Below are 25505 nucleotides of genomic sequence, written 5' to 3' on the forward strand. Positions count from 1 at the left end.
TCGGGTTAGGTCCCCAAGATTCCAAAGAAAGCTTTGATTTGTAAATGGTTGGGTTGAAGGGTGCCTTCCAAAATATATCTTTTAGAGGTATGAGCTAACAAAATAAATGAAAGAAAATTGGATTAATTTTAATAATTCTGTTGCTTTGATTCCAAATCCTTGAACACCTACGAAAACAAAGCGCCTCTCACAAGCACAGCCGTGCCGTTGGACACTGGGTCTCTCTGTGTCTGGTCGTGAGTGGGAGCAGCTGGGCGTGTGTGTGCAGACGGACGGACGGAGGCACCCAGAGGGGCGCGGAGGCAGCCGAGACGCCCGTCCAGGGGACTGGTCGGAGATCGCCGGGCTGCTCGCAGCTTTCAGAGTGAATTCCTTTCAAATTATGTTTTTTGAAACCAGATCCAGGCCCTTTCTGTTATTGATTGTTTTCATATGAAATAACACCGAAACCCAGTAGCAAATTGGGCTAGACGTAGATGACTATTCCACGTGTGTAGCTGGGGTTTCAGTGAGCATTACAACAGCGAATGGAGTGAGAATCAGATGCAGAACATTAACCGGGGCAGAAGCTCCGAGAAGACTTTCTGGACGACCACCTGTTTCATGATCAGGGCGAGCTTTATGGCCACCCTGGTCCTGCCTCTTCCTTTCTGATCTTGGGTAAAGGACTGAGGGCCTGTCTGAGCCTCAGTCTCTTTACCTGGAAAATGGGAAGAATTGCATGTAACTCACAGGGCTGTAGCAAGAATGAGCTCAGACAATTCATGTACATAAAGGGTTTTCTGTGACTTGCAACATGGGATGAGTGAGCGCTGGCTGTCACAATTGCCCGAACCAACACCACTCTCTAGATGAAGCAGAACAGAGCAGGAGCTCCCCTGGGAATTTTTTTTTCTGAGTGTTTTTGGAGGTGGTATCAGGGACAGCTACTCCGTGCAGTGGTCACTGTGAATACAAACTTGGTGTCTTATAAACTACAGCAACCGTAACAGTACTCTCTGCATCCTAGGAAAAGGTACTAATTCTAATAGTGGGCGCATAACGGCTTGTTGATCTGTGACAGATAAGTGACCATCCAATAGTGTGTTAAAAAATGTCGAATACTCAGGTCGGAGCTACCACAGACAGGATATAAACATGAAGCCATGTTATTTTTAGCATGCCCTCTCTACCACCCCTGACAGTTTATTAAGAACTGCAGGCCGTCCTTCAGGGAGGGGACCTGGAAGCGTGCAATGCAGTGGAATTCAGAGCGGGTTTCAGTGGAAAACTGGTCTCACCCGGACACAAAGGCTCCTTTGAGAAACCGCGCTGTAGACCGGAGTCGCCCCCACACAAGAAATAACCGCCATCGCTCATATGGAACAACTCAGTTCTTCCCCAAACATGTATTTCATGTCCAAGGAATAGTTTAATAGAGCTTATACTTTCCTTTGTTTGTTCTTTTGCCATCGTGTTGTATCTAAACAGATTGTCAGAGAAAGATTGCTCATATTTCTACCGAAAATCCACATGAGAATAACAGCTTTGTCTTGGGGATTGGCTTGGAAAATAACGAAATAAACAAGAATTTACTTATTCCTTTTGTCTAGTCTGAAACTGATTTATGAGACAGAACCTGTATTGAACTTTGATAAATACCTTGGAGATAGTTGATCGAACTTTCACATTATAATATGAAGCTACATATCTATAATCGCTTGATTAAAATGAAATATTTTGACCTGCCGGATCTGCGCTATCAATTGATAATTAAAAATAGGTGGAGTGTTTTCACATGGCTAGTCGAGCTGTTGTGGCTGAATCCATTTTATCACTTTCAAATAGCTTTTATTGATCATAACTTTACACAATCATTTGTCATATTGCAAATAAGAGAATACAGTTTACATATGGATTTTTAATTTATAATATCCCTTTCTTGCAATACCAATATAATCCATCATTTCAAATGTTAGTAAATCAAGACAGAGCCTTTTATTAGGAAATTTATGGATACCGTAAGAAAAAGGAAATGGAAAATGTGTATTTTGTAAAGACCATTACTTCACAAGTAAATATTCCCTTACATTAGGAAAAAAAGTACAAAGCTTATTTTATATATTTTAATTTTATTGTATTTTGCCAACATTTACATGTGAAAACAGGCCAGCCTTATGCTAGTTCTTAAAAAGGAGACCTTGCTTTTTTCACAGGTTATTTATAGAGGGGGACCAATGTATAATGACAAACTGTTACCGCTTTTCCAGGTGTGGATTTAAGCAGCTCCATAACAGAAAATTCTTCATGTTCCTCTGGCACTATCAGTAGCTGTTGTAACTCAAATCACAGCCCTGTGTACTGAGAACTTCAACCGCCATCAGGACTGATGATCTTATTACCCAGGAATAGCTGAATTTCTCTCACTTTGTATTTTAACATTCAGCCCACAAACTGCAGCGATGATTGGGGATTCCATACATAAGGGCATCTGGATCCGCACGTGTACCCCGGGGCCCCTATCGTGCCCACCTGGTCAAACTTACTGCGATCCTAATGGCCAAGGGAAGTCCACGCACTTGGACTCGTGAGATTCTGACTCTGGCCTGTGTGCAGAGGGGTTTTGTCATTGTAGTGTCTAATTTTGACTGCAGATTCCTAAAACATCTCTTAAGTTGTTTACAACTTTATTTTAGTTTCCCAATTTCAAAACCAGAATTATGGTTTCTTGGGAACATACTCTGTGATCTTTATATCTATCCATTTGTCCCTTCGTATTTCGTCTCTTTAGGGCAAATCATACTACATTTATACGTAGGGTTCCCTTCCCCATAACCCTAATTGTTCTTCATTTGAGTTCTAGTGTCCATTTTTACAAGTTCCCTTTTTGTGAGTTTCTCTTGTCCCAGGGCACCTCTGTCTTCCCACTTGGGGTGTAGCATCCCAGCAGTGTGTAAGGATGCGGAATACGGAGGTGGAAAGGCTTTGCTTCCAAGTCAGTAGTTCCCATCCTTACCTCCCTGGGTGTGACTGTCTCCTGATGGATATCACAACTCGCTGTGACTGTGGGCAAGTTCCTTGACTCCTCTGTGCCTCTGTCCTTCAGCTATGAAGTCTGGCTGATAATAAGCATACAGACAAAGGACTCATGATGATTGGCCCAGAGCGCTTTGCTCTGTATATAGTAGCTGCACTTGAAGGTGCTGAATGTTGCCTGAAAACACATGCAGGACTCAGCTGGCCAGTCTGCCTCCAAGTTCATGACCACAAATCTCCGATGGGCACTCAGCGCTGCGTGGAAACCTGTCTGCGCTCCCTGAATCATCGGCTGGCTCTTCTTTCTCTGCTCAGCTCCTAAGTGGTGGGCAGTCTCAAGGCTCTGCTTTAATTACCTTTGCTAATCTACACTCACCTCGCCCCCCTCCCCCAGACGGCATGGCTTAAAATCCACTCAAATTTCAGTGATTCTTAATCTTACCTCTCTGTTTTTAACCATCTCTGAATTGATATCTATAAGCACCTTCTATTTTAAGTACAAATCCTGATCTATTCCCTCAAGCTTGTATTCTCCCAGTCTCCCCCATCTCTGTAGAGTAGAAACGCTATCTAAGGCCAGACAATAAACCGAACGACAGCCAGAAAGCACAAAACCACAAACCACCCCTGAGTCTTTTCTCTGCTTTGTAGTGCATCAGCCAGCCTCGTCAACTCTTCCTCCCGTAGCTCCTGGTCCACCATCCCTCACCTGGAGCGGTGCAGTAGAATCTTAGCTGGGTTCTCGCAGCTTCCCTTTGTGTGTGCTGACAAGCCTTTCCTTTATGCAGCAGCTGGAGGGCCCTCGGAGCATGTTGGTCAGATCCCACAATCTCCACGTGATCTCTAGCCTGATGGCTTCCCGCCGTGGGAATAAGTCCAAGCTCCTCAATACATTGTGGGCCTTGCCCACCTTGCAGACGCCAGATGAAATTACACAGTCTTGGCACATGGCGCTCCAGGATTATCTGGTTGTCTGGCTGTCTCATGCCCAGCTCATGCCTGGCTCAGGAACACTGAACTAGCTGGTCCCTCGCCTGGAGGGCTGCTTCTCTGCATCTGTAAATAGATTCTATTGGTTGTGTAATGACGCCTCTTTGGTGAGGGTGACTTGTCCCCTGAGGGTCACTCCCTCCAGTTCCTGCACGCTCACCAAGGAGGTGACCTTTACTGAGGAGTATTGAGGGTCATGATGAGTGTTTGTGATGCTGTGTATCATTGTTCTCTACTTCCTCCCAGCTGGGAAAGTGGGCCTGATACATTACATGAGGCAAAATCGGCCCCTTTGCACTGCTGTGTTTCCACTGGGTCATGTGTCTAACTGATTTATAAGGGTCCCTTACCTATTCTGGATATGAGTGGTAGGCTAGATGTGTTAAGAATATCCTCTTCCATTCCACAGCTTGTATTTTTATTCTCTTAATAGTGTTTTTGGATGAAAAGAAGTTCTTAAACTTTTTCTAAGTTATAACATGGTTCTATTGATCAGTCTTTCTGTGTGTAGTGTTTCATCTTATTCACAAACTCGTCTTCACCCCAAAGTCATGAAGCTGTTATTCTGTGTTACATCCCAGAAATGTGCTTGTTTTGCCTCTCACATTTATATCTGTAGTTTCCTGGACCCGATTTTTGGGATGGATTGAATTCATTGTCAGGTTTCTGTTCTCCACGCGGACATCCCATTTCCCCAGCATCATTTTTCTGTGATTTCCCCTCTTTCTTCATCACTTTATGTGTGACCTTGGCCAAGAATCCTGGGAGCCCACGTGTGTGTGGGCTCTCTTTTCTTTCCCATTGTTTTGTTCGCACACGCACGGGTCCACTGTGACCTACTCACAGTGCCTTTGTGACAGTGCCTGGCAGAGCCGGGTGTCCTCCCACACTCTCCTGTAAGGGCATCCCGACCCTGTCTTTGACCCTGTGCATTTCTGTATGCACTTGAGAATCAATCTGTCCCGTCATAGAAACATCTTGTTGTAATTTTCACAGGCCCTATATTGGGTTTGTTGATCAGTTTGAAGAGAATCGACATCATTACAGTATTAAGTCTTCCAATGTGTGAATGGCTATGCATTTATTTAGGTCTTCCTTCAATAATATTTTGTAATATTCTGTGTATGGGTTCTGCACATCTGGTATTGTATTTATTCCCACATTTTAAGATATTTTTGATGCTAATGAAAATAGTATGATTTTAAAATTTCATTTTCTATGGATACTGACATATACAAAGAAAATGAAACTTTCTCTGTGGACCCATAGTTAGCAGACTTCTTAAATCCATTGATCTAATGGTTCATTTCTAAGTTTTCTTGGATTTTTTATCTATAAAAACCTAAACCATCTGCTAATAATGTTTTATCTATTTCCCCCCACATCCTTGGCATTTTATTCATTTTCTTTCCTTACCTACTGACAAGGGCCTCCAGTGCTATTCGTGACAGTCGTGGGGACAGCGAGCCTCCTCCTCTTGTCTCCCAGCGGGCAAGGGTGGGCCTCTGCGTTTCGCCGGCACAGCACGTGGCTGGCTGCGGGGTGCACGGGACGACCTTGAGGAGAGCAAGCCAGTTCCCCTTCATTTCTAATTTACTAAGAACTTTCATCGTGAATTGTCACCGAATTTTATCAAATGCTTTTTTCTCACTTCTGCAAGATTATCACACGATTTTTCATTTTGACAGGGTAAATTTGGTCATTTACATTGATTGAAATGATTTTGCGTCCTTTGAATAAGCCCCGCCTGACGCTGCCCATGCCGCTGCCTTTGATTTTCCGGGGTTTTGCTCAGGTTTCTGCCTCTGCCCTGATGTGAGAGGTCAGCCCGTAATCTTCCCTTCTCATGACGCATGAGTGTCACTCTGATACCAGGCTCTCCTTTTTTTTACGTTATTTAGAAAATTTTGGGCAAGGCCGGCGCGTCTCTTCTTTAATCGTGTTAACATTTGCCGGTGAATCATTCGGGGCCTGGATTTTTTTCTTCTTCGCTTTTCCGGAGTTTTCTTTTAAGAGGATTTAGATGAATTACTCATTGTTCTTAATAGCTACGGATTACTTTTAAGAGAGAGATTGCTGATGAGGCATCGATCTGTGTCCCTAACCAGCATGAGTGACAGACAGTTCTTTGCTCCAGGTTCTTGTTCACGCTACAAAAACCAAACTTTTCACCATTGTCCTGTGACCAGGCCCAAAACACGGCGTTCTAGCTTCCTTACTTTGATTGTCTTTAGTATCTTTCATATTTACTGGGATGGTCTATTAACTGTGAAATCTCGCGATAGTGACTTGCTCTCCCAGCGTCTTTTATTTATTGATTCTAATGAGCTGTAATTGACATACAGTGTTGTGTGGGTTTTAGGTGTACAACCTATGATTTGACACATGTCTGTAGTGTGAACTGATGGCCACAATCAATTTAGTTAAAATCCCGTCACCACACACAGTCACAGTTTTATTCCTTGCGATGAGAACTTTTACAATTTACTCTCCCAGGACCTTTCAGATACACAGTGTAGCGCTGTCAGCTGTCGTCCCCCTGCCGTATATCACGTCCCCAGACTTACTGGGAGCTTGTACCTTTGACCTGACCACCCCTCCCTGTTTTGTCCCCCACTCTCCTCCTGCCTCTGGCAGCCCCCAGTCTGTTCTCTGTATCTATGAGGGTTTTTTTTATCCTCACTTGAGCACATTCTTTCACTGCTTTTTAGAGAGGAAGGGAGAGAGAAAAACACTGATTGGAGAGAAAAACATCGGTTGCATGCCTCCTGTGTGTGTCCAGTCTGGGTATCATACACGCCCAGACTCGGGACTGTGCGCACCCAGAGCTGGGACCAAACCTGAAACCCAGGTATGTGCCCTGACAGGGAATTGAACCTGCAGCCTTCTGGTTACAGGCCAATGCTCTGACCAACTGAGCCACACCAGCCGGAGCTGTTTGTGTTTAGATTCCACGTCTAAATGAGATCATACAGTGTTTATCTTTCTCTCTCTGACTTATTTCACTTACTACAGTGCCCTCAAGATACTTCCATGCTGCCGAAAATGGCAGGATTTCCTTCTTTTCATGGCTAACGAATATTCCAGTGTATGCATTTCCTCTCCACTCACCTGTCCACGGACACCGAGGTCGTCTCCATGACTCGGCTGCCGTGTGTAATGCTGCAGTGACTGTGGCGGTGCAGATACCTTTTCAAGATGGTCAGTTTGTTTCCTGGTCATAAATGCCCCGAGTGGAATGGCTGGATCGTAGGGTGGTTCTATGGTTGTTTGGGGAACCTCCATCTGCTTGCCACCGCGGCTGCCCCGATTTACACTCCCACCAGCAGTGCACGAGGGTTCCCTCCCTCTGCATCCTCATCAGCACTCATTGTCCGTTTTCTCTGCAAACAGCCATTCGGACAGGTCTGAGTGATAGCTCTTTGTGGTTTTGATCTGCATCCCCCGACGACTGGAGATGACGGGCACCCGCTCCGTGCTGGTGCGATGTTCTTAGATCAGCACCTCGCGCCCAGGAATGCAGTCTCCAGGTGGCTGACAGTCTGTCGTCTCTCCAGAGTAAATTACACTGCAGCGTTGACTTGCTCCGCTGCCGTGTTTCTCAGCTGGGCCGACTTTCCCTCTGCACCCAGGGACATTTACAACATCTGAGGACAGTTTTGATTGTCATAACTGGGGGTGAGGGACGTGCTACTGGCATGTAGAAACCAGGTATGCTAATAAACAACCTACGGGGCACAGGACAGAGCTCCCCTCCCAACAAAGAATTACGCACCCCACCGTGTCAATAGTGCCAAGGTTGAGAAACCCTGCAGCCTGTTCCCAATGACTGTCTGCACCTGCTCTTTTCTAGTGACACCCCACTGCTTGTTTTCAGAAATTCCATGGGCCTCATGGCTGGTGAATGCGCATGTGCTGTGGCTAATTTTGTTTGGCAGAATTATTTTTTCTTTCCTAGCAATACGTGAAATCATGGTGGGCTTCACACCTCACCAAGCACAGTCGTGCAGCGGTGAAGTGCAGTGATACGACTGTTCTCACCCCTCCCCAACCCTCCCCACACACATCAGCAACTTCAGTGCAGGGGCCGGGGAGTCTGACGCAGCGTGACAGCGTGACTGCCGTATTTATCAGTGCCAAGGACCGGCCAGTGTCCAGCTTTGCCTCTAAAGTCACTCCACCTTGTGCCTGCTTTAAGATAAAAAACAACATTCGGTGTCTGAAACAACATTATATTTGATTTTATGTTAAAATAGTTCTTCTCAGATCTAGTAAATAGACATACTATTATTGGTGGGATGTTCAAATTTAGTGCAGAATGATGGATTTCTTCATTTGGGAGGTTATGAATCACCCTTGTTTCTATTGATTTTTCTCCTTCACTTACATTCATGACTTTAAATTTGGGAAAATGAAGAGGGTTTCCACATTACAGAAATGCTTTGGGGATGCTAGAGTCTTCACCCTAAACCTCTAGGTTTTCTTGCGTTTACAAGCGTCTTGGGGCAAGGTAACAACAGGAACATCTACTTTCTGGGATAATCGCTCCCCTTCCAGGTCTCACGTCCTTAAAGCCAACGATCAGCTCAACGAAACATAGACAACGGCCTCACTGAGCTCAGTGGGAAAAAACTTCCATTCCTGGGTTTCACCAGCAGAAATCTGTGCTCAGAGGGAAATGGATTTTAACGCGTTCTGTCGAGTCTCTTTTGCATTTGTAAGTGAAAAAAAAATTAGATAGTTACATGGTGGCAGTTCTGAGTTATTAGGGCTGATCTGGATTAGCCGCCGCTTCCACGGGTCAGCCCGGGGTAGCCGCTGATATTTCACATCTGTTTCTGGTTTGCAGCGCTAACAAAGAGGCACAAGGTATGTGTAGCCCCATTGTTGGCGGTCTCCCTGCCCCGTTAAAGACAAAGAGCTCCTGCCGAAGGTACTGGAAAACTTTTAACTCCAATTTACAGATTAGGCAAAACCTGTTAAGCTAAGGGTCACTTCAGGCAGCTGAAAAATGTCTTTGTGAACTTCCCCATTTTCTGGCTGTTAAAGAAAATAATAAAATAAAAAGAGCTCCCTGGTGCAAGAATTCCATAAAACAGAGAGTGGCCCGTGAGACGTGTGGATGGTTTCCGTGCCCAGTGGAAAGCCCGAAGCCCCTTGTGAGAGGACACAATCACACAGCGCTGATCCCAGCTCGGCCAGGGAGGCCTGTCGGGGTGCTCCGGCCCTCTGGGGTCGGGACAGCAGTGCCGCTTCCACAGGAATGCAACATATGAGATGCAAAGCGAGGGACCGCACCCTCTTTCCAGAAGCCTCACAGACGTTCAGAGAGATGCCCCTGGGGGCGGCTGTTCAGAGCACGTTCTCACTGGGGGAGGGCCACACAGGACAGTGGTTCTTGGGCACAGAGACCCACTGTGTGTGCCCGTGCCCACGGGAGCACTCGCGTCCAGGGCCCAGCCAGACCCCCCAGGGCGGCCTTCCAGATGGCTCTCATTATCAGCAGGAGTGACCGGTGGAATTCCCCGCCCCCTGCCCCACCAGCATCCTGGAACCCTTGGAGAACACACCGGGGATGGAGCCCCTGATTTCTGGGAGCTAGTGTTTCAGGGAAAATAATAATACCACTTTCTAAACACTAGGGCTTTCTTTTCAGTAACTCAGGGTAAAGAAGCTCCTTGGCCAGCTTCACATCCCCCACCCCCATTTCTGTGGGAGTCCCAGAGGGGGGGAGTGAAGTTTTCCCATGGCTCCTTGGGAACATAATCGGGGTTTGAGGGGCAGAGATATTTCTAGAAAATAGGTATGGAGTACCAGCAATATGAATGCAGGGGGAGATTGGGGGGAAGGGCTACTGGCCTTTGGGTGGGGCTGAGGAGAGAGTCAGGAGTGGGAGTGGGGGGCTGTTTCCCCTCCGATGGGATCAAGTGACCCTGAGGCACCCGCACATTCAGTGGGCGGAGGGGGAAGAACTGTGACCTTTGCCCTTTCTCCTGAGTCAAAATGCCGTGGCGATTTGGGCATATTTTTGTTTCTCCAGCTAACGTGTGAGATATTGTTAGTTCGGCTCAGGAGCTTCCTTCGCTCCTGCCTCTTCCGCGCTCGACACAGAGCTGTGCACAGTGTGAGGCCAGTAAAGGTCTGGTGGGTGGATGGATCATCACACCAGGGCTATTTTCTACTATAGCCACGCTGCAAACATCTGCTTTTGAACAAGGAAACCTCTGATGGCGTTCCAGTCACCTTTCACAGCGTAACACATCACTCCCATCAAAAGTCACAACGACAGTTTTCTTGCCTCGTTCCTCGTGGTTCTGGGGTTGACCGGGCTGCCTTGGCGTGTTTCACTGGGGGTCTCTTAGGTGCAGTCCAGGGGCGGTTGGGGCCGGGGTCACGGGGAGAAGGTTTCTGGACCCCCCTCTGGGACCTCTGGGTCACAGGGTGCCGGCCCTCACCTTGGACAGACGGCTGGAAGACTGTGTCTTGTGCTTCCTTCCAGTATGGCGGGTGGGGCGGAAGCGTGCTGTTTGGAAGGACACCAGGTGGAAGCTGTGTCCCCTTTACAGGTGGCCTCGGAAGTCACGCAGCTGAATTTCTGCTGGAGCCACAGGCCCACCTGCTCTGAGGAGTGGGGACACGGACCCCACCTTTTGGCGGAAGCAGGGTCCACGTCACCTCGTGAGAGGGAACGTGTGATGGGAAGTCAGACCGGGCCATGCCGGCAACCGCACCCACCACGGGTGCTGTGGTGACTGTGCAGAAGTGTGGGGGCTCTGCCACCCGGACGGGGTCCAGTGAGTGCATGTGGAATCAGCCCGCTCGCTGCAAAGTGTAGCTGGCAATAATTTTAGTCGATGTTACTTTGGAACATTGTAAAGGGCTAGGTAATATACAAATGGAGCTGTTTTATTTTGAAATTCTGATAAGTTTGCTGTAAATGCATCATGGTGCAGGCAAAATAAAGGGTGTATACTCATTCATTCATTCATTCATTCATTCATGCATGTGTTCATTCCTTCAGCTCCCTGCCCCCAGCGCATCTGTGCCCTTCACTTGCTGACACAGGAGTTAGCTCTGCATCTTCATCCTCAGTTTCCACCTAAGCCAGCTGATCACCATGGGTGCCGGGTGTGCTGAGCGGGACGTGGCCTTTCTCTTCTGCCAATACCCCCGATCGGGAGCTGCTGTGTGCGGGGCAAGCCAGGTGGGACCACGGCGCCCTGTCCCATCTGCTCTGTGCTGTATACCTGGGAAAGTAAAGTTTGTTTCCCTTTAAAACTCGCAGACCTGCAGACGAACAGCGCCTTAATGACCCACCCCACTGCAGGGCACACTGAGAGTGAGCTGTTGGCTGCTCTGCTGCAGCCCTGGAGGAAAACCCTCTGTGTTGGTCCCCCATCAGTCACGGGGCAGCCGTCCTTGCAGGCTGGGGGGATCCTGGCCCCCACAGCCCCGCCCCCGACAGCCAGGAACACAAACAGCTGTCACCCGCTGACCCCACTGTTCCTCGGTAAATGAACCAGAGCACAAGGGGGCGCAAAGGAAACACTCCAGATACTTTTAAGTCACAGGTGAGGGCGCACAGAGGAAAGTGGCAAAATCAGGTACCTTTTTCCGTTTGGCAAGTATTTCCAAGGCACTGCAGCTTGCTCTGTTTAACAGGTTGACCATGTAAAGTCAGTGTGATTGCACAATTAGTTCCAAGAAAGCCCTCCTATTTAGTCTCAAAGCTGATTTATGTCATGTATATGTAAGTAATGCACTGTAAGCATATCCCCAAATACTACACTTTCTTTAAAGGACGGAAGGCACCACAAAGGCACTGTCACACACCGTGTGTTGTGTACCCCGCGGTCCGCCCCCAGGCTCACTGCGGGGAAGGACCCACTAATGGCCTGAGTTGAGACAACAAAGGCTGGTGCGCGGAAACTCATGTCTACAGAGGAAACAGACACACTCAGAACGTGCCGTCCGAGGGAACTTGTCCAGACGACAAGATCGAATCACCTAGAAATAGAATTGTGAAGTAGAATAATCTGTTGGGCTTTGGAATCATGCGCCGTGGTGTGGGCACTCACGCAGTCTCCGTGATCGAACCTCACCTGGAACAGTGACGCCCTCAGTCCCCCGTGCCACCGGCTGAACCGAAGGTGTCTCCGTACGCCTGTATTCCCTTATGCTCCCTGGTGGTGGGCAGTTGGCATTTTCCAAAATCACCTGCTGCATTAAAAACCTTGCGCGTTCATTTCAGTGGCTCCAAGTGAGACAACTTTGTAGGATAATGCTAAAATTGCAGAAATGCAAAGTCAAGAACTGGGCACACCAGCAGTCCCTGTCAGGACCTTTAGAGGGACGTTGAGCACCCTCTAGTGACGGCAGCTCTCACAGACCAAAGGGGACGGCTGCCCTGGGACTGCAGAGGCCCCAGCGTGTACTTCTGTGGCCAAGAGGTGGTTGCTTCCTCACACTCTGGAGGCAGGGTAATCTCTGTAGCAGGAAGAAAAGGGTAAAGTCATATGCACTAAGCAAACTGTGGCTTGTCCCCGGGGCCTCTGTCCCTGGTGACTGCAGGTGTCCCCTAGTGTGCACTGAGACCGGTACTGGGATTAGAGAAACACCATGGATTCATCTGCATCAGAGTTTCAATTCCATTCAGTGCCTTTACAAGGGGTGAAATGCGTTTTTGAAAAGGTGAACAGGAAGAGAATAGGTCGGCCTTGATTTGAACTGCACTTCACACTCTAAAAGGGAAAGATCCCGGGCCTCACTGTGCAGAGGGAGAGGGTAAAATAGACAGAGGGTGCTGGCCACAGAAGCCCAGGGCAGAGAGGGGGCCGTGCAGAGAGGGGACAGGGCAGGGCGGTCATTGCGGCAGCTCCCCCAGTGGGACCGTGTCCAGGGCTGACCCTGTGCATCTGCAGATGCCTGGGGACACTCATGCAGATGTAAATGCATTCAGGTCGTTTGTTCCTGGTCCTCCTCTCTGATTTCCTTTGTGACACAAAAGAGCTGACACTTGGATGAAGGGTGTCCCGATGCATTGGAGGGGCGTGTCCACCTCAGACTGCAAGCAGCCTGTGCAGAGCGGCAGCAGCTCTGCCCCCCAGGCTTCTCTGCCACTTCCTCTCCGTTGCTGACAATGAGGTGCAGTTTATTATCTCCCTTTAAGAAGTTGTATGTATATTCTTAAAAACTAATTTATAAAGTATTTATAGAACAAGACAAAATAAATATTAGTATTCAATATCTTTTCAATGAAATCAGCACACTTAAAAAAAACATTAAACGTCTGACTAGTGGTCAAAGTGTGAGTTAACTTTAACTCCCTCAGGTATCTTCTCAGGGCGGCAGGGGTGGGGCCTGAGGACCGCACCTGGACACAGCACTCCAGATCTCAGCAGGGGACAGAGGTGCAGGGCCACCTCCCGGCAGGACAGCGGCCTGCCCCTGTGCACCCTCAAATGGTATGGCGTGGGAGCCGAGCAAGCCTGCTGGTGACCTGTGGCCCTGCAGGGGCCGCTTCCACGTGTCCATGTGCCCAGCTTCACGGAAAAAGCCCTCCCCATGCACCCAAAGGTTCACACAGAGCATGGGGCGGGCGAAACAATCACCTGCGTGGAAACTCTTTCAACAATTAATTAGTAATTCAGGAATAAACTGTATTTTGCACACTCACAACTGTAACTCTGCTTTTGCCCGCCACTTATATAAAAACATGCTACTTGAAACAGGAAATGTGTAAGTTCCTTTAAACTAATTTATTGTGTCAAAGTAATTACCCTGCTCTTGGGTTTTCTTTTTAAGCCTGGAGTAACAAATTGACACGTTTAGAATCCCCGATACTGGCTGTAACACACCCGCATGTTTGCAGGCATATGGAATTGGGTAAGAGCGGAGCTGGCAACATTTGAGAGTGTGTGCGAGGCTTGTGAAACCGCGCTCATTGGAACCATTGCTCCACGGGAGCCGGTGGAGCTGAACCGACACGGGCTGCACAATTAAGGAAATTGCAGCTGGGTGTTGAGAAGTGGAGGATTTACTATGTGATAATTTCCTTGGTTGAGATGCGTTCAAATCAGCCGAGATGCCGAAGGATCCGAACCACCTAGAGAAAGCGTTGAAACAGCAGTTACTTAAATTGTAATTGGACCATTTCTTAATGTGCTGCTGGAGGATATGCCACACGTGCACGTGTGCACATGCATGCACACACACATACATGTGCAAACACACGGATGGTCTTCCCCAAGGGCGGGAAACTGCCCTCCTGAAGTCTGCTTGGAATAGAGAAGCGTCCCTGACTCATGCGAAGTGGGGTCTCTGGGGGCTGGGAGCGCCTTTGCTGGCTGCGCATGTCCTCAGGCAAACCCTCCAGGACAGGGATGGAAAAGTTCCAGGAGCCTGGAGTTTTCCACTGTGGGGGCCGGTCCAGATGCCTGATCCTTATCTGCAGCCTCAGGCGTGTCCCCTGCAAAAATCCTTGGGACGTCCTCCTTGCAGGAATCTCATGAATAATCCGCACAGTATACATTTTTAAGATTCATGTGTCATCTTAAGAACAATATACAGCACTTTTGTCCCATTGTTCTGCCCTTAAAAAATCTGGGTTTCCCGGGTCGGTCCCAGACTGTGCAGTTTTACGCATGTGGAACTGAAGCTGACTAACAGACTTCCTGGACGCTAAGACACCCAGGGGCTGGACTGAGCCCTGTCACCTGGCTTCCTAGTGGCCGGCCAGAGCGCCCAGCATGGAAAGAGGCCCTTGTCCCCATTGACTGGCCCAGTTGGTTCCTGGGGGGACGGCCACCACAGGCTGCTTGTGTCTCCTGGGTGTCCTCATGCAGTCAGCAGAAGTGAGCCGCTTCGTTCTTGTTCTGGGCAGTGAGAAAGGAGTGTGCATTCCCATGTGCACACGCACTGAGGTTGAACAACTACAGGGGTCGCGTGCGACCTGCAATGCAGCTATGTACAGAAAACACAGAATATCGCATGTTACTTGCATGATGCTTACGTGAAACTGTGATATATGTTGATTGTAAATATTTTCGGGGGCGTCCAACCTGGTGGTGTCCCTGGGCCACACTAGAAGGAGAAGGGTTATCTCAGGCCGCACGTGAAATACGTCGTGACACGTAATCACACAAAAAATCTCATCATGTTTTTCATAAACGTACAGTTTTGTGTTGGGCCGCATGCACAGCCACCCCGAGCCGCTCCCTGATGCAGATGAACCAGAGGAGAGGGGCCGAGGGGTCAGAAACATAAAGATGGCTCCTCCTCCCGTTGGTGTTGCAGGGCATACATACACAGCCTGCAGCGTTTCTTGTTTTTAAATTATTTTTCACAAGTGGGGCTGTGATATAATTCTGCTCTGTAACCAGATTTTTAACTTACGAGGCATTGTGCCGGAGCAGTTTTCCGAGTCACTAAGTATTCGTCTACTGTGCCGTTTTGCTGCAACATTCTCACCGACGAGAGCCGTCTGTTGTACGCAGGCTCCGCAGGGGACCGAGGGATCGTGCGTGAGTCCCTTGGTGAGTCCCAGGTGCGCTGACGGCCCCCATTTCCTGGCTGTGCTCTCACGTCCTCTCTAAACTCTGCCCCCTGACCCAGCACGCTCACCTCTTGACCTCCCACCATAGGTCCCTCGAGGAGCAGGGGGTGGGGGAGAGCGCCGGGGTGAGAGCGTGTTGAGTCTTCAGAAAGGGGGAGACATGGTTTTAGGACAAAGCAGTGACAGTCCCCTCTTACAGTGACAGTAAATGTATGGGCTCTTTTCCACGATTCCCTTCTTTTTATTTGGAGTAAGACACGGACTGACTTAACGAAGGGCTTTGGTAAATCCGTGGTAATGGGTCCACGAAGGGTAAGCACTGAGTGGAGTGTGCAGTTTATTCCTGCTGGTGCTAGGAGAGCCGTCCCGGCCAGCGTGGTGTGTGCGTGTCCCAAGGAGGGTGGAGGGGGGCCCCGCTCCTGACAGATTACTCAGGGCAGGATGCACCGGGTCTGCTGGTGACCCGAAGGGTGGCCTCCAAGGACGGGGGTGTCGAGTTGGAAGGGAAGCTGGGTCCTTCCTTGGCCAAGTGGGCCGGCACTGAGGCCGTCCGACAGCCGGGCCTGGGGTGGAGGCAGGGGGGTAACAGGGTGATTGTACCTTCAGGTGGCTTTCTCCCAGAATAGTGCACACACTGTGTTTGGATGAGCAGATATGACTTCTATCAATAGCCCATGAAATTTTTCTTTTTTAAACTTTGCAGTAAATGCTCGGAGAGCACCGGGCCTGGATGCCCTTGGGTCGCCAGGAACGGTCCTCCCTGAGGAGGACTGTGTCAGTCAGACACGGTGTCACTACAGAGGAAGGCTCGCTTTCTACAATTCGTCATCTCAAAATTAGTTTTTTATTAGATCACTTTGTAAATTTACAGACATTTTTAAAACCAGACACAGTGAAATTTCTTGGTGGACTTCAGGAAATGGATCAAATGTGGCATCTTGTTTTATGCTTTTTCTTTCATCTTATTAGAGAATAAAACACATACCTATCCCCATGCGCATGTTACATAAATAAGGGAGCGGAAAAGTGAAGCAAGTGACGAAATCGCCCACGTGGGAGTCACTGAGAGAAGAACGTTAGTGCTTCGTGTTATCACATCGCTTTTCTGCAAGTTTGAAATTGTGTCCAAGTGGAGAGTCAAATGTCAGTGTTCACTGACTAGAATTCGGTAAAGGGGCGAGGAGGGAAGGGCAGACCCTCAAGAATTAACTTTTCCCAAGAAGCCGATGCCCCTGCAGCTGCGGGACAAGGGCTCGGAAACCAGGCGGTGGTCTGAAGGGACCCTGCAGAATTTTCTTTCATGGAAACTTCGTTAGCATAGGGGTCATCAGGGGTCATCCCACTTCAGGAAGGTGGCCTTTTAGGAAACCCATAATGGGGCCCTGCTTATTCGGGTACCACCGGGACCATTTTTAAGTTGATGCTTCTTAGGGGAGCAAAAGACAGGACTCTTGGAGGAGCGGACAGCATTTTTTTCTCAGTGCTCCTGAATCCCAGTGGGAGCTGCCCAGATAAAACAACTCAGTACTTTGAAATTTTAGGGGAAACAAAATTTTAATCAGCCCACCGCCATCTCATTCATTGTTCGGAGATGAAAAGAGCGGAAATCAACATCCCTTCAAACTGTGGGTGCCGAGGACTTGTCAGGTTCTGATTTTTATACAGAATGAGATTTCTTTTATTTTGTCTTTATTTTTTTTCTTTGTGTCCTTTTGCCTTTTGGTCTCTCTTCTTTTTGCTTCTTTTCTTTCTCTCTTTTTCCTTCCCTCTTTCTCTTTCTTGCCTCCTCTCCACCCTCTTCCTCTCCTCCCTCCTCTTCACCTTTCTCTTCTTCCCCTCCTCCTTCCATCAGTATTCAAGTGAGTAAATCATGGGACAATAAAAATCATACAGACTTGGGCCACTTTATGGCCCCGTGACACACGCAGCCCAAACTCGGAGTGAGATCAGCCCGCCGGGCACACGGCTCTGGGACCAGCGTGGCCCGATGACTCAGGACTTGGTCCATTGTGCTCTTCGGGCCCCTGTTGAGACCACACCTTTTTTCTGGTCCAACTTTCATGTAGCGAGATTCAAAGCAAAATGTTGTTTCTTCCAGAGAACAAGTAATTTCCTGAAAATGAGTAATTAAAGGCCTGAAACCCTCTAAGGAATGTTCAGGCCTACGAGCTGTACTTCCTTTGGGTGGAAAACAGACGTGTGGCCATGAACTTACAGTTCAGATTTAAAGCCCTTGATTAGGCCTCCTTTGCATGGCATGTCCCAGTGCCCAAGAGTCCCATTGGGTCTGCTGCCCGATGTCTGTCACAGGGACAAGCTCCCTGACATTTTAAAGCATTCCTAGTAATTTTAGTTAATGCAGAGTTTAAATAAGTATTTGAGAGCAAGGATTTGACACGTTTATTTTCCTTGCTTAACTTTATTCTCGAGACTTTGTGTTCGATATGGGTTTATCACGGAGCAAATAAAAATGGCGTGTTTGGAGGGAAAACATTGAAACCCTTCTGGGACGCTGGCCGGAGATGTTGGATAAGTGAAGGCTGTTCAGACCAGTGAGCCAATGGCTGTTCCTACACATTGGCCTGAACTAAGTTCTCCCTGCGAAGTTCCCTTTCAGGAGAAAGCAGAGGATGGACCCAGACCCCGTGGCCCCGGGGTGCGTGTGGCAGGTTCAGGGATGGGGGCTGAGCAGGCCCGGCCTGGGGGCAGGGCGTCCTTGGTGCTTGGGTCCCGCGCCGCACACAGGCAGCCTATGCGAAGCCGGGAGAGTCCCCCCACATCTGCATCCTGCCTCAGGCTGCGTGTCCTGCGGCGCGCACCGGGTCGCACCTGCTGTGGCAGGCCCAGTCTGGGGCCATACATGCCCCCTTTTTTTTTTAATTAAAAAAAAAATCTCCTGGCTGCATATCATCAAGAAAAACAACATTGTTTTCAGGGTCTCTTATCTCTCCACTCCCAAATATCCTGTTTCTTCGGGCCGGGCAGCCAGGACCAATAGAAACCTCTTCCTGCCATTGGCTGACTTCATTTCCCAGACTTAGCACAATCTCATCCGCTCTAAACAACCTCATCAAAACTACTTTCTGGTCAGAGAGAAGCAATAATTATTATTAACATTTATTAACGATCAATACACTTGATTGCATTATGGCCAGCACTATCAAGGTAAGGAGAGGGTTTTTCTTCATTTGACAAAATCTTGTGCTTGTTACTCTTTTTTCTCTGGTTTCCTTTATCAAGGCAGATAAGTCAGGATTGGGTAACACCCCCACTGCCACAATAGAGGACAACAAGATTTCCTTTGCACTGCCTAGTAAATTTCCTTTTTCCTACTCCAACCATCCGCAAGGCTTAAAAACTTCAAACTCAGGAAAAAATTGGGGTTTCTAAACTCACCGTTGAGTGCCGTGGATGACTTTCGCAAAGGCTTTTTGGAGCGGGTCTGCATTTTCGTGTTCTTGAACTGTCCCCGCCGGTCTGGATGCATCTGTGCCGGACGGCAGTGCCCTTGGAGAGGTTGGAGGGCAGGGTGGAAGACAAGGATGGGCTTGTCAGTGTCGCTCTCTCGGATGCTCTGGAGGGACCCTTAGCGTCAGGGGCGCTGCCCGTCCCGGTGGAAGTGAAGAGGTACCTGGCGAGTGGCTGCGGGTCACGGGACACGCCAGCGTTGACTTGGTTTTCGGATCCTTCACGCTGAGAACGGAGCATTTTCCTAACTCAGATGGTGGTAATTCGGTTCGTGGGGTTATGTATTTGTCTTTAATAAAATGCCTACTTTTCTGTGCGCTGTGACTGAGCGTTCTTCTCAGTGGTGTGTGGTTGTGGGCATCGGGGCGAACGGCCTCTCGGCCCTCTGTGCTCAGGGGGGGATGTGGGTCCGGTGTGCTTTTCTTGCCAATATGTCTGGTGTGCGGTGTGTGGAGATGAACGTGGACGCAGATCTTTGAAGGGGGAACCCTAACGGTGCCCTCACTCCTGGAAGTGAGACCGGTGTGACGGGTTTGCCAGCCCCGTGGCATGGCGTCTCTGCTTTGCTGATCCGTTACAATATTTTCAAGGCCACCGGGCCTCGGTGACATTTGTAGAAATGGAAAGAGTCAGCAGCAATTACTAAAAGGAGGAAAAAGAGAGCTCTAAGGAGCTGCGTGCCTGTGTGTGGTGGCAGGGAGGTGAGAAGCGTTTGGTTGCGTTTTCATCAACGGTTTTAGTTCATTTGAAATCTCAGGAAAAATGGAAGTTTGCCCGGAATTGGGCCCAAGACGTTTTCAAAATCCAGTCCTTGGTTTGGTGCATTTGTTCATCTGAAATGTTTGTATTAGAGGATTTGAGTAACATCCACTATATACACTGTTTCAGAGGCTCTATTCAGTTTTACTTTTCAAGCTATGTTCAATAATACCTTAAAAAATTCATGTATCAAAGATTTTCACCTCATACAGATTTTCCCTTCTTTGGCTTCAAGGATGGAAACTACTGAAATGTCGGTTCTCATAGAAAGGAATTGCGAAATTGGGAGTCTGATGTGCTTTGTTCCAGTTACATGAGTAGAATTATAACCCCGATTGCTGTTTTTTATCCTTATTTTCACCGTTAATTAAGTTTATATTTCGTAGCAGTTAAATCAGATATTCTTTGTAAATCTTGAATGGCTCGAGTACAGTCTTATGTTTCAAAAAACAGTTTATTAAAGGACATTAAAATGAAAGCCCATCCTTCAGAATGGGGGGGTATGTTTTGCAAAACGTACACGTTTTACATTTCTGAAGATCTGAAGACTTTCTTTCTTGAAGCTGGGATGTTCGGTGACTTTCAGAATAAATTTTGAGGAATAGTTTACATTTGCCTCTGATGCGGTGCCTGCCCTCACTTTTTATCACATTCGTTATCTGTGTGTTGTCTGTACCTCAGGTGAACTTTTAAAATGACATCAAGTGAATTAGTTTTAATCCCCTGTGAAAACAAAATAGCCCCTCTTTATAGGCGACTTCCCTTAAGACATGTTTCTGGTGGCCTTCCTGGGTGAAGTCACGAGATGATTTTATGGACTTGTTTACAGAAACAGCTGTGGGCTGCAGTTTTAATTATACAAGTGCAAAGCTCAAGTGAGTACCGGGAAGGTGAGGCTGTTTCCCTGGAACCGGGAAGCGGTCAGTCTCACCTAGGCAATTTCCAGGCTCAAACACACTCTGTTTCGCTCTTGCAGTAAAGAAACCAATTAGTCAGTTAGGTTTTAGATGGGCTGAATTGTTAAATTGGTATTCCACATCTGAGTGGGGATTTTTTTTCCCCACTCAGAGGAACCAGGAAAAGCTAAATGTTTTTACCCTGGTTTGTGTATGTTTGTGTGTGTGTGTGTGTGTGTGATTTTCACCATTATATTCCCTTGGTAGTTTGGAATTGGGAACAAAATGTTACCATTGGAAGAAGTAAAGGAGTTTGGGCAGTTTACGTGAGAGTTGCATGTCTCTATCTCCAAGAGCCCCTGGATTTGAAGGTCAGATTACAAATTTCCATAAAACACATAAGCACTGAGGGTGAGGTCCCCGTATGCAGTTCATGGATGGATTTTGGTTCTGTGCCAAGCACAGCCCTGAGGGGTGTCCAACACCCCTCCCCCGCTGCCCCAGAAAACGGCACCTTCGTTTTCCTACAGACTCCGGCGGCCCTGGACCCTGACGGTGCTTCCCTGAGGATTTTTCACCCCAGCCCCCAAGACTTCCTTGATCCTTTTGTTAAGCAATGGGACACGGGGGAAGTCGACGGGAAGCTTGCCGTCCCATCTCAGAATAGAGCTCCTCAGTGCCAAATGCCTCCAGTGCATCGCAGTGCCTAGAGTGGCGAGAGCAGCTAATTCTAGGAAAGCCAGGGTTCCCCCGGGCTCTGCCGGTGGTCCAGGAACCCCAGGGTAACGGCAGCCCCTGGCACTAGAGTGCAGTGGTCCTGAGTGTTTGAAAAAATGGGCATGTGGGCATTTTCCTTTATCCCAGAGAGGTCTGATGTTGAAGGAGGGAGAGAGCAGGCCAGGCACACTGGCCAGCCTCGAAGGGCCCCACAGGATATGGAAAGTTACTAACACACAAGGCTCCCCGAGCTGGCAGCTATTACTGCTTCAATTAGGTGTTTAAACAAGTTACTTTCTTTGATTTAACAGAGGTCGGAGGGTTTGAGGGCAGTTGAAATGTGAAGTGTTCACTTAAAAACACAGAGCCCGTTTTACATGGCCATTGCTGTTGTGTGAAGGCAGAAACTTACTAAAACACTAAAGGTCGTACGGAGAAAATTCATCTCATTGGATTTGGGTGGACGTGATGAATGATTTTAATATATGATTTTCGTCAGCCCATCGGCTTACATGAAATAAGAATTGTTTCATCCCTTGTCCCTGGGGGGCGGGGAGGGGCTCAGCGGCGATGGCAGGGGTGTCGAATGTAACGGACTGCTGTCCGGAGCTGCCAGTACCATGTCCCCAGAGGAAGCTCTGGTCTTCTGTCCTGGCCTAACACTGGAATTTCAGGCCATTACTTGAAAATGGCTTGGTGCTTGCACTCCTGGGTGGCTCTGGGGCGCAGTTTGGTCTATGTGGAAGCAGCTCCCCCCTGCAACTCCCACCCCCGAGCCCTCTGCACCTGTGTGTGCCTTGCTCCTGGGCATGGACTCAGTGGCCCTGGCAAGCAGCATTGGGAACGGCCAGAGGTGTGGCTATTCTTTCCCACTGAATGCCCATTAAATAGAGGCATAAAGCTGCCAGCTCTCAGAGAATGTTCTGAAAGTCTGTACCGTTCTTAATGATATTTTCTTTAAAGTTATTTTTTTTGTGCGTTTTTGCAAAACAGATCTCTATTAAAAAACCCCATAGACACACTTGTGCATACATCTCTTGAAAAAGCACACATCAAAATAAAATGAATAAGGGTGGCAACCATTCCTGATGCCTTCAGGAAGACGTCGCTTCTGGGTTTAGGACTTTGGGGTAAGCGGCCCTGGGTGGGCCTGCAGACCCTCAGTGGAGAGCTTCCCTGGTGCCCCCCAGGACCTAGGCGAAGGGCTGATTGGCCGTTGGGGCTGCTGGGAGGCACGCACCCTGGGGCCACGGGAAACCACCGAGACTAGGGAGCCCCTGTGTGGTGTGAGATCTCAGAGAAGGGCCATGGCGACAGTCCCCAGGCCCTTCCGGGGCTGGTGGCACCCTCTGCTGCGGCGGGATCTTTGCTCTAGGGTTAGGAGACACCTCAAATGCTCCAGGGGACCCATCCCCTCCTTTCATTAGGACAGGATGGAAGACATTTTTTTTTCCAGCCCCTGAGATTTCTTATCTTATGTGGCCATGGACACACTTGCATTTGCATTTTTAGAAGTCGCATGACGCTGGGTCAGGGGTCTAACCCATATGACCTCCGCTGCCTCACCTGTGAAATGGGACCACAGTGACTCTCCTGTCTTGTGCTGGGGGAGGTCAGGAGAGCCTCTGGCAGGTGCTCAGTCCCCAGCAGCTGCCCCCAGAAACTGCACTGGCTCCTGGCCCGGCTCTGCATTCTCTCTCTGCTTTCCGTGGCCCGGCTCAAGTTGTGAGGTCCAGGGCCACCCGGATTTTGTTCTAACGCTTCTGAAGAGGCAGAATAACAGGGTCCCGAGTACATGTCAGGACTGCGGCCTCCCGCACCTGGCAAAGCAGGCCTGGGAGGCTGTGGCCAGGACAGGTCCGGAGCGGGGAGCCTGCAGTGACCTTGACCGGGGTAAGAAGTCAGGCACCTGACCCATGGGCAGGTGGTGGACTCCGCGGTCCAAGGGTGGGGCCCTGGAAGACCTCTATTCTTCTCGTGCATATTCTCATTAGTCTTGAAAAGTGCATTTTGTTGTATTGTACAGATTATACTAATAAAACATTCTCACTGTAGAGAAAATGAAAAGAAAAATTACAAAATCAATACGAATTGCTTTTGATCCCAGCCAGCCAGAGAAAATTACTGGCATTTGGTGGGTCTGCCTATGTGTGTTTCTGTCTGTCTGTCTACCCGACTGTCTTGCTTTTCTCAGTTAATGTTGTTTTACAAACATTTCCATGTATCCCTCAAAATATTTGATAAGCAGAATTTGTATGTGTGATTATATCCCACCTAAAATAATATTATAATGTATATAACCAAATCCTGTGGTAGGAAATAATATTGCTTTCAGTTCATGTTTTAAGAAATACTTTATTTATCTATTTTTAGAGATGAGGAAGGGAGGGAGAGAGACGTGAATGTGAGGGAGAACAGTGACCGGCCGCGTTCTGTGTGTGCCCCAGCCAGGGACCGAACCCAGAACCCAGGCGTGTGTCCAGACCGGGAATCAAACCCAGCGACCTGCGCTTTGCGGGACGACACCCAAGCCACTGAGCCACGCTGGCCAGGGTCCCTTCAGTTTTTCACTAACTACATTGCAACACACCTTCTGTCTAATTTTTAAAATTCTCTTTATTAGTACTGGTGCTAAGGAAAGGAATAATTGGACCAAAGGGGAGATATATTAAAGTCTGTGCCAAATTTAAATATTTGCCAATTAGAGAAAAATTGGCCCATTCACTCTCTAGAGGTGTTACCCATTTCCACTTCTTTTAGCTGCCGATGAGGCCAGTTTCTCTGCACTCCTAGCAACTCTGAATATTTTACTCTTTGAATTTTTGCCATTCTGACAGCAAAAAATGGGAATCTCATTTTAGCGACAGTATTTCATTACGGTTTTGGTCTGTGAACCTGTCTCAGCTAAGTGGCCACTCTGACCTCTGGACCTTTTTCTTATTCACACTCTCATTCCCTGTCCCGTCCAACTTACTTCCCACACATTTCCCCCACTGAACTTGGCTGAGGCGTGTTTTACGACGTTTGGGATCCCTCCTCGTCCTGTCCCCTCCCTCCCTCGCGGTCTTCCCTCGGGGGGTCAGCACGTCCCCCCGGCTCTGCCGCGCCCGTGAGCCCCTCCGGAACTTCTTGTTCCCCAGCGTGGGCCATAGAATCTGATGTTCAACAGGGGCCAGCAACCTGCAGGGCTTCAGGGAAAATTTGTTGGAGAATTAAATTTTAATGAAGCTCCTTTGAAGTCCTAAAGAGGAAAATGAAGAGACTCTCCCAGAGAGGGAACCTTATTCTGAAGTTCTGAACACAGAGTAGTATGATCGTGCCTATAGATATTAAGTCACACTTCTGCAGAGACGTTCCTCCTAGTTAAGTAAGAACGGATTAAATAGCATTACGCTGATGTTTAAAAGAGAGTAGAAAGATGTTTTCAAAAGGCAGTGGCTGTTGTGTCTTGAATTCAAAATCCCAATTATCAACACCCTCAGAGTTGCTGGTTGTATGTCAGGCTCCGCTGGGTGTTAACCTCGTCTCAGGCAACCTGGGCGCTGCTGCTGTTTGTACCAACAAAGACGGAGGTTAAGGAGGCCGAGAATGTGGCCGAAATCACACAAATCTCTTGGTTTCCCCTCAGTTTATCACCCCACGATCTTTTTCCCTGCTCTTTTGCCCTAGTGCCAAATGCTAAATTACTGTGCAGGAAAAAAATGAATTCAATGATGTAGCCATACATTTCACGGAATAATGAAACTTACGATAACCGGTTTATGCATGCCACTGTTTTTGTGTGAAGAACCCCATGGGCAACAGGGGTTATTCTCTAGGTGGCTAATCAAAAAGAGGTGGAAAAGGGGTGACAGTGGAGGGCACCTGTAATAGTGTCACCAGTAAACTATCAGCAAGTAAAAGAATGGAGGAACCTTGAAGGAAAAAGAGAGAAAGAAAAAGTGCCAGAAAATTCAAGAGCGAAGGCTCTAGCACCAGATGCTGTGTTTGCCCAGTGACCAGAATTCTTTCCATATTTGGCAATTTCCAAGGGGCAGTGGTTCTAGATTCCAGACCAGCTGCTGATTTGAGTTTCCTCATTCCAAGTGTCAGCTTCCTTGCTCTCG

At 48.3% G+C, this 25505-nt stretch overlaps 1 protein-coding gene across 4 annotated transcripts in view; it reads left to right on the forward strand.

The window, feature by feature from the left end:
- ERG (ETS transcription factor ERG) overlaps positions 1–25505 on the forward strand; it is a 215103-nt gene that overhangs the window by 100688 nt on the left and 88910 nt on the right. The window contains exon 1 of one of the 4 annotated variants that reach the window (XM_053657709.1): positions 18596–18724. The exons of the other annotated variants lie outside the window; for them this stretch is intronic. Coding sequence (XP_053513684.1) covers positions 18707–18724 — 18 coding nt within the window. The 5' untranslated portion in view covers positions 18596–18706. Of the gene's footprint in view, positions 1–18595; positions 18725–25505 lie in introns of those variants that run through there. 4 annotated transcript variants of the gene reach the window in all.

This window comes from Artibeus jamaicensis, unplaced genomic scaffold (genome assembly GCF_021234435.1).
Source record: "Artibeus jamaicensis isolate MK-2021 breed Jamaican fruit bat unplaced genomic scaffold, CSHL_Jam_final scaffold_474, whole genome shotgun sequence".
NCBI lineage: Eukaryota > Metazoa > Chordata > Mammalia > Chiroptera > Phyllostomidae > Artibeus > Artibeus jamaicensis.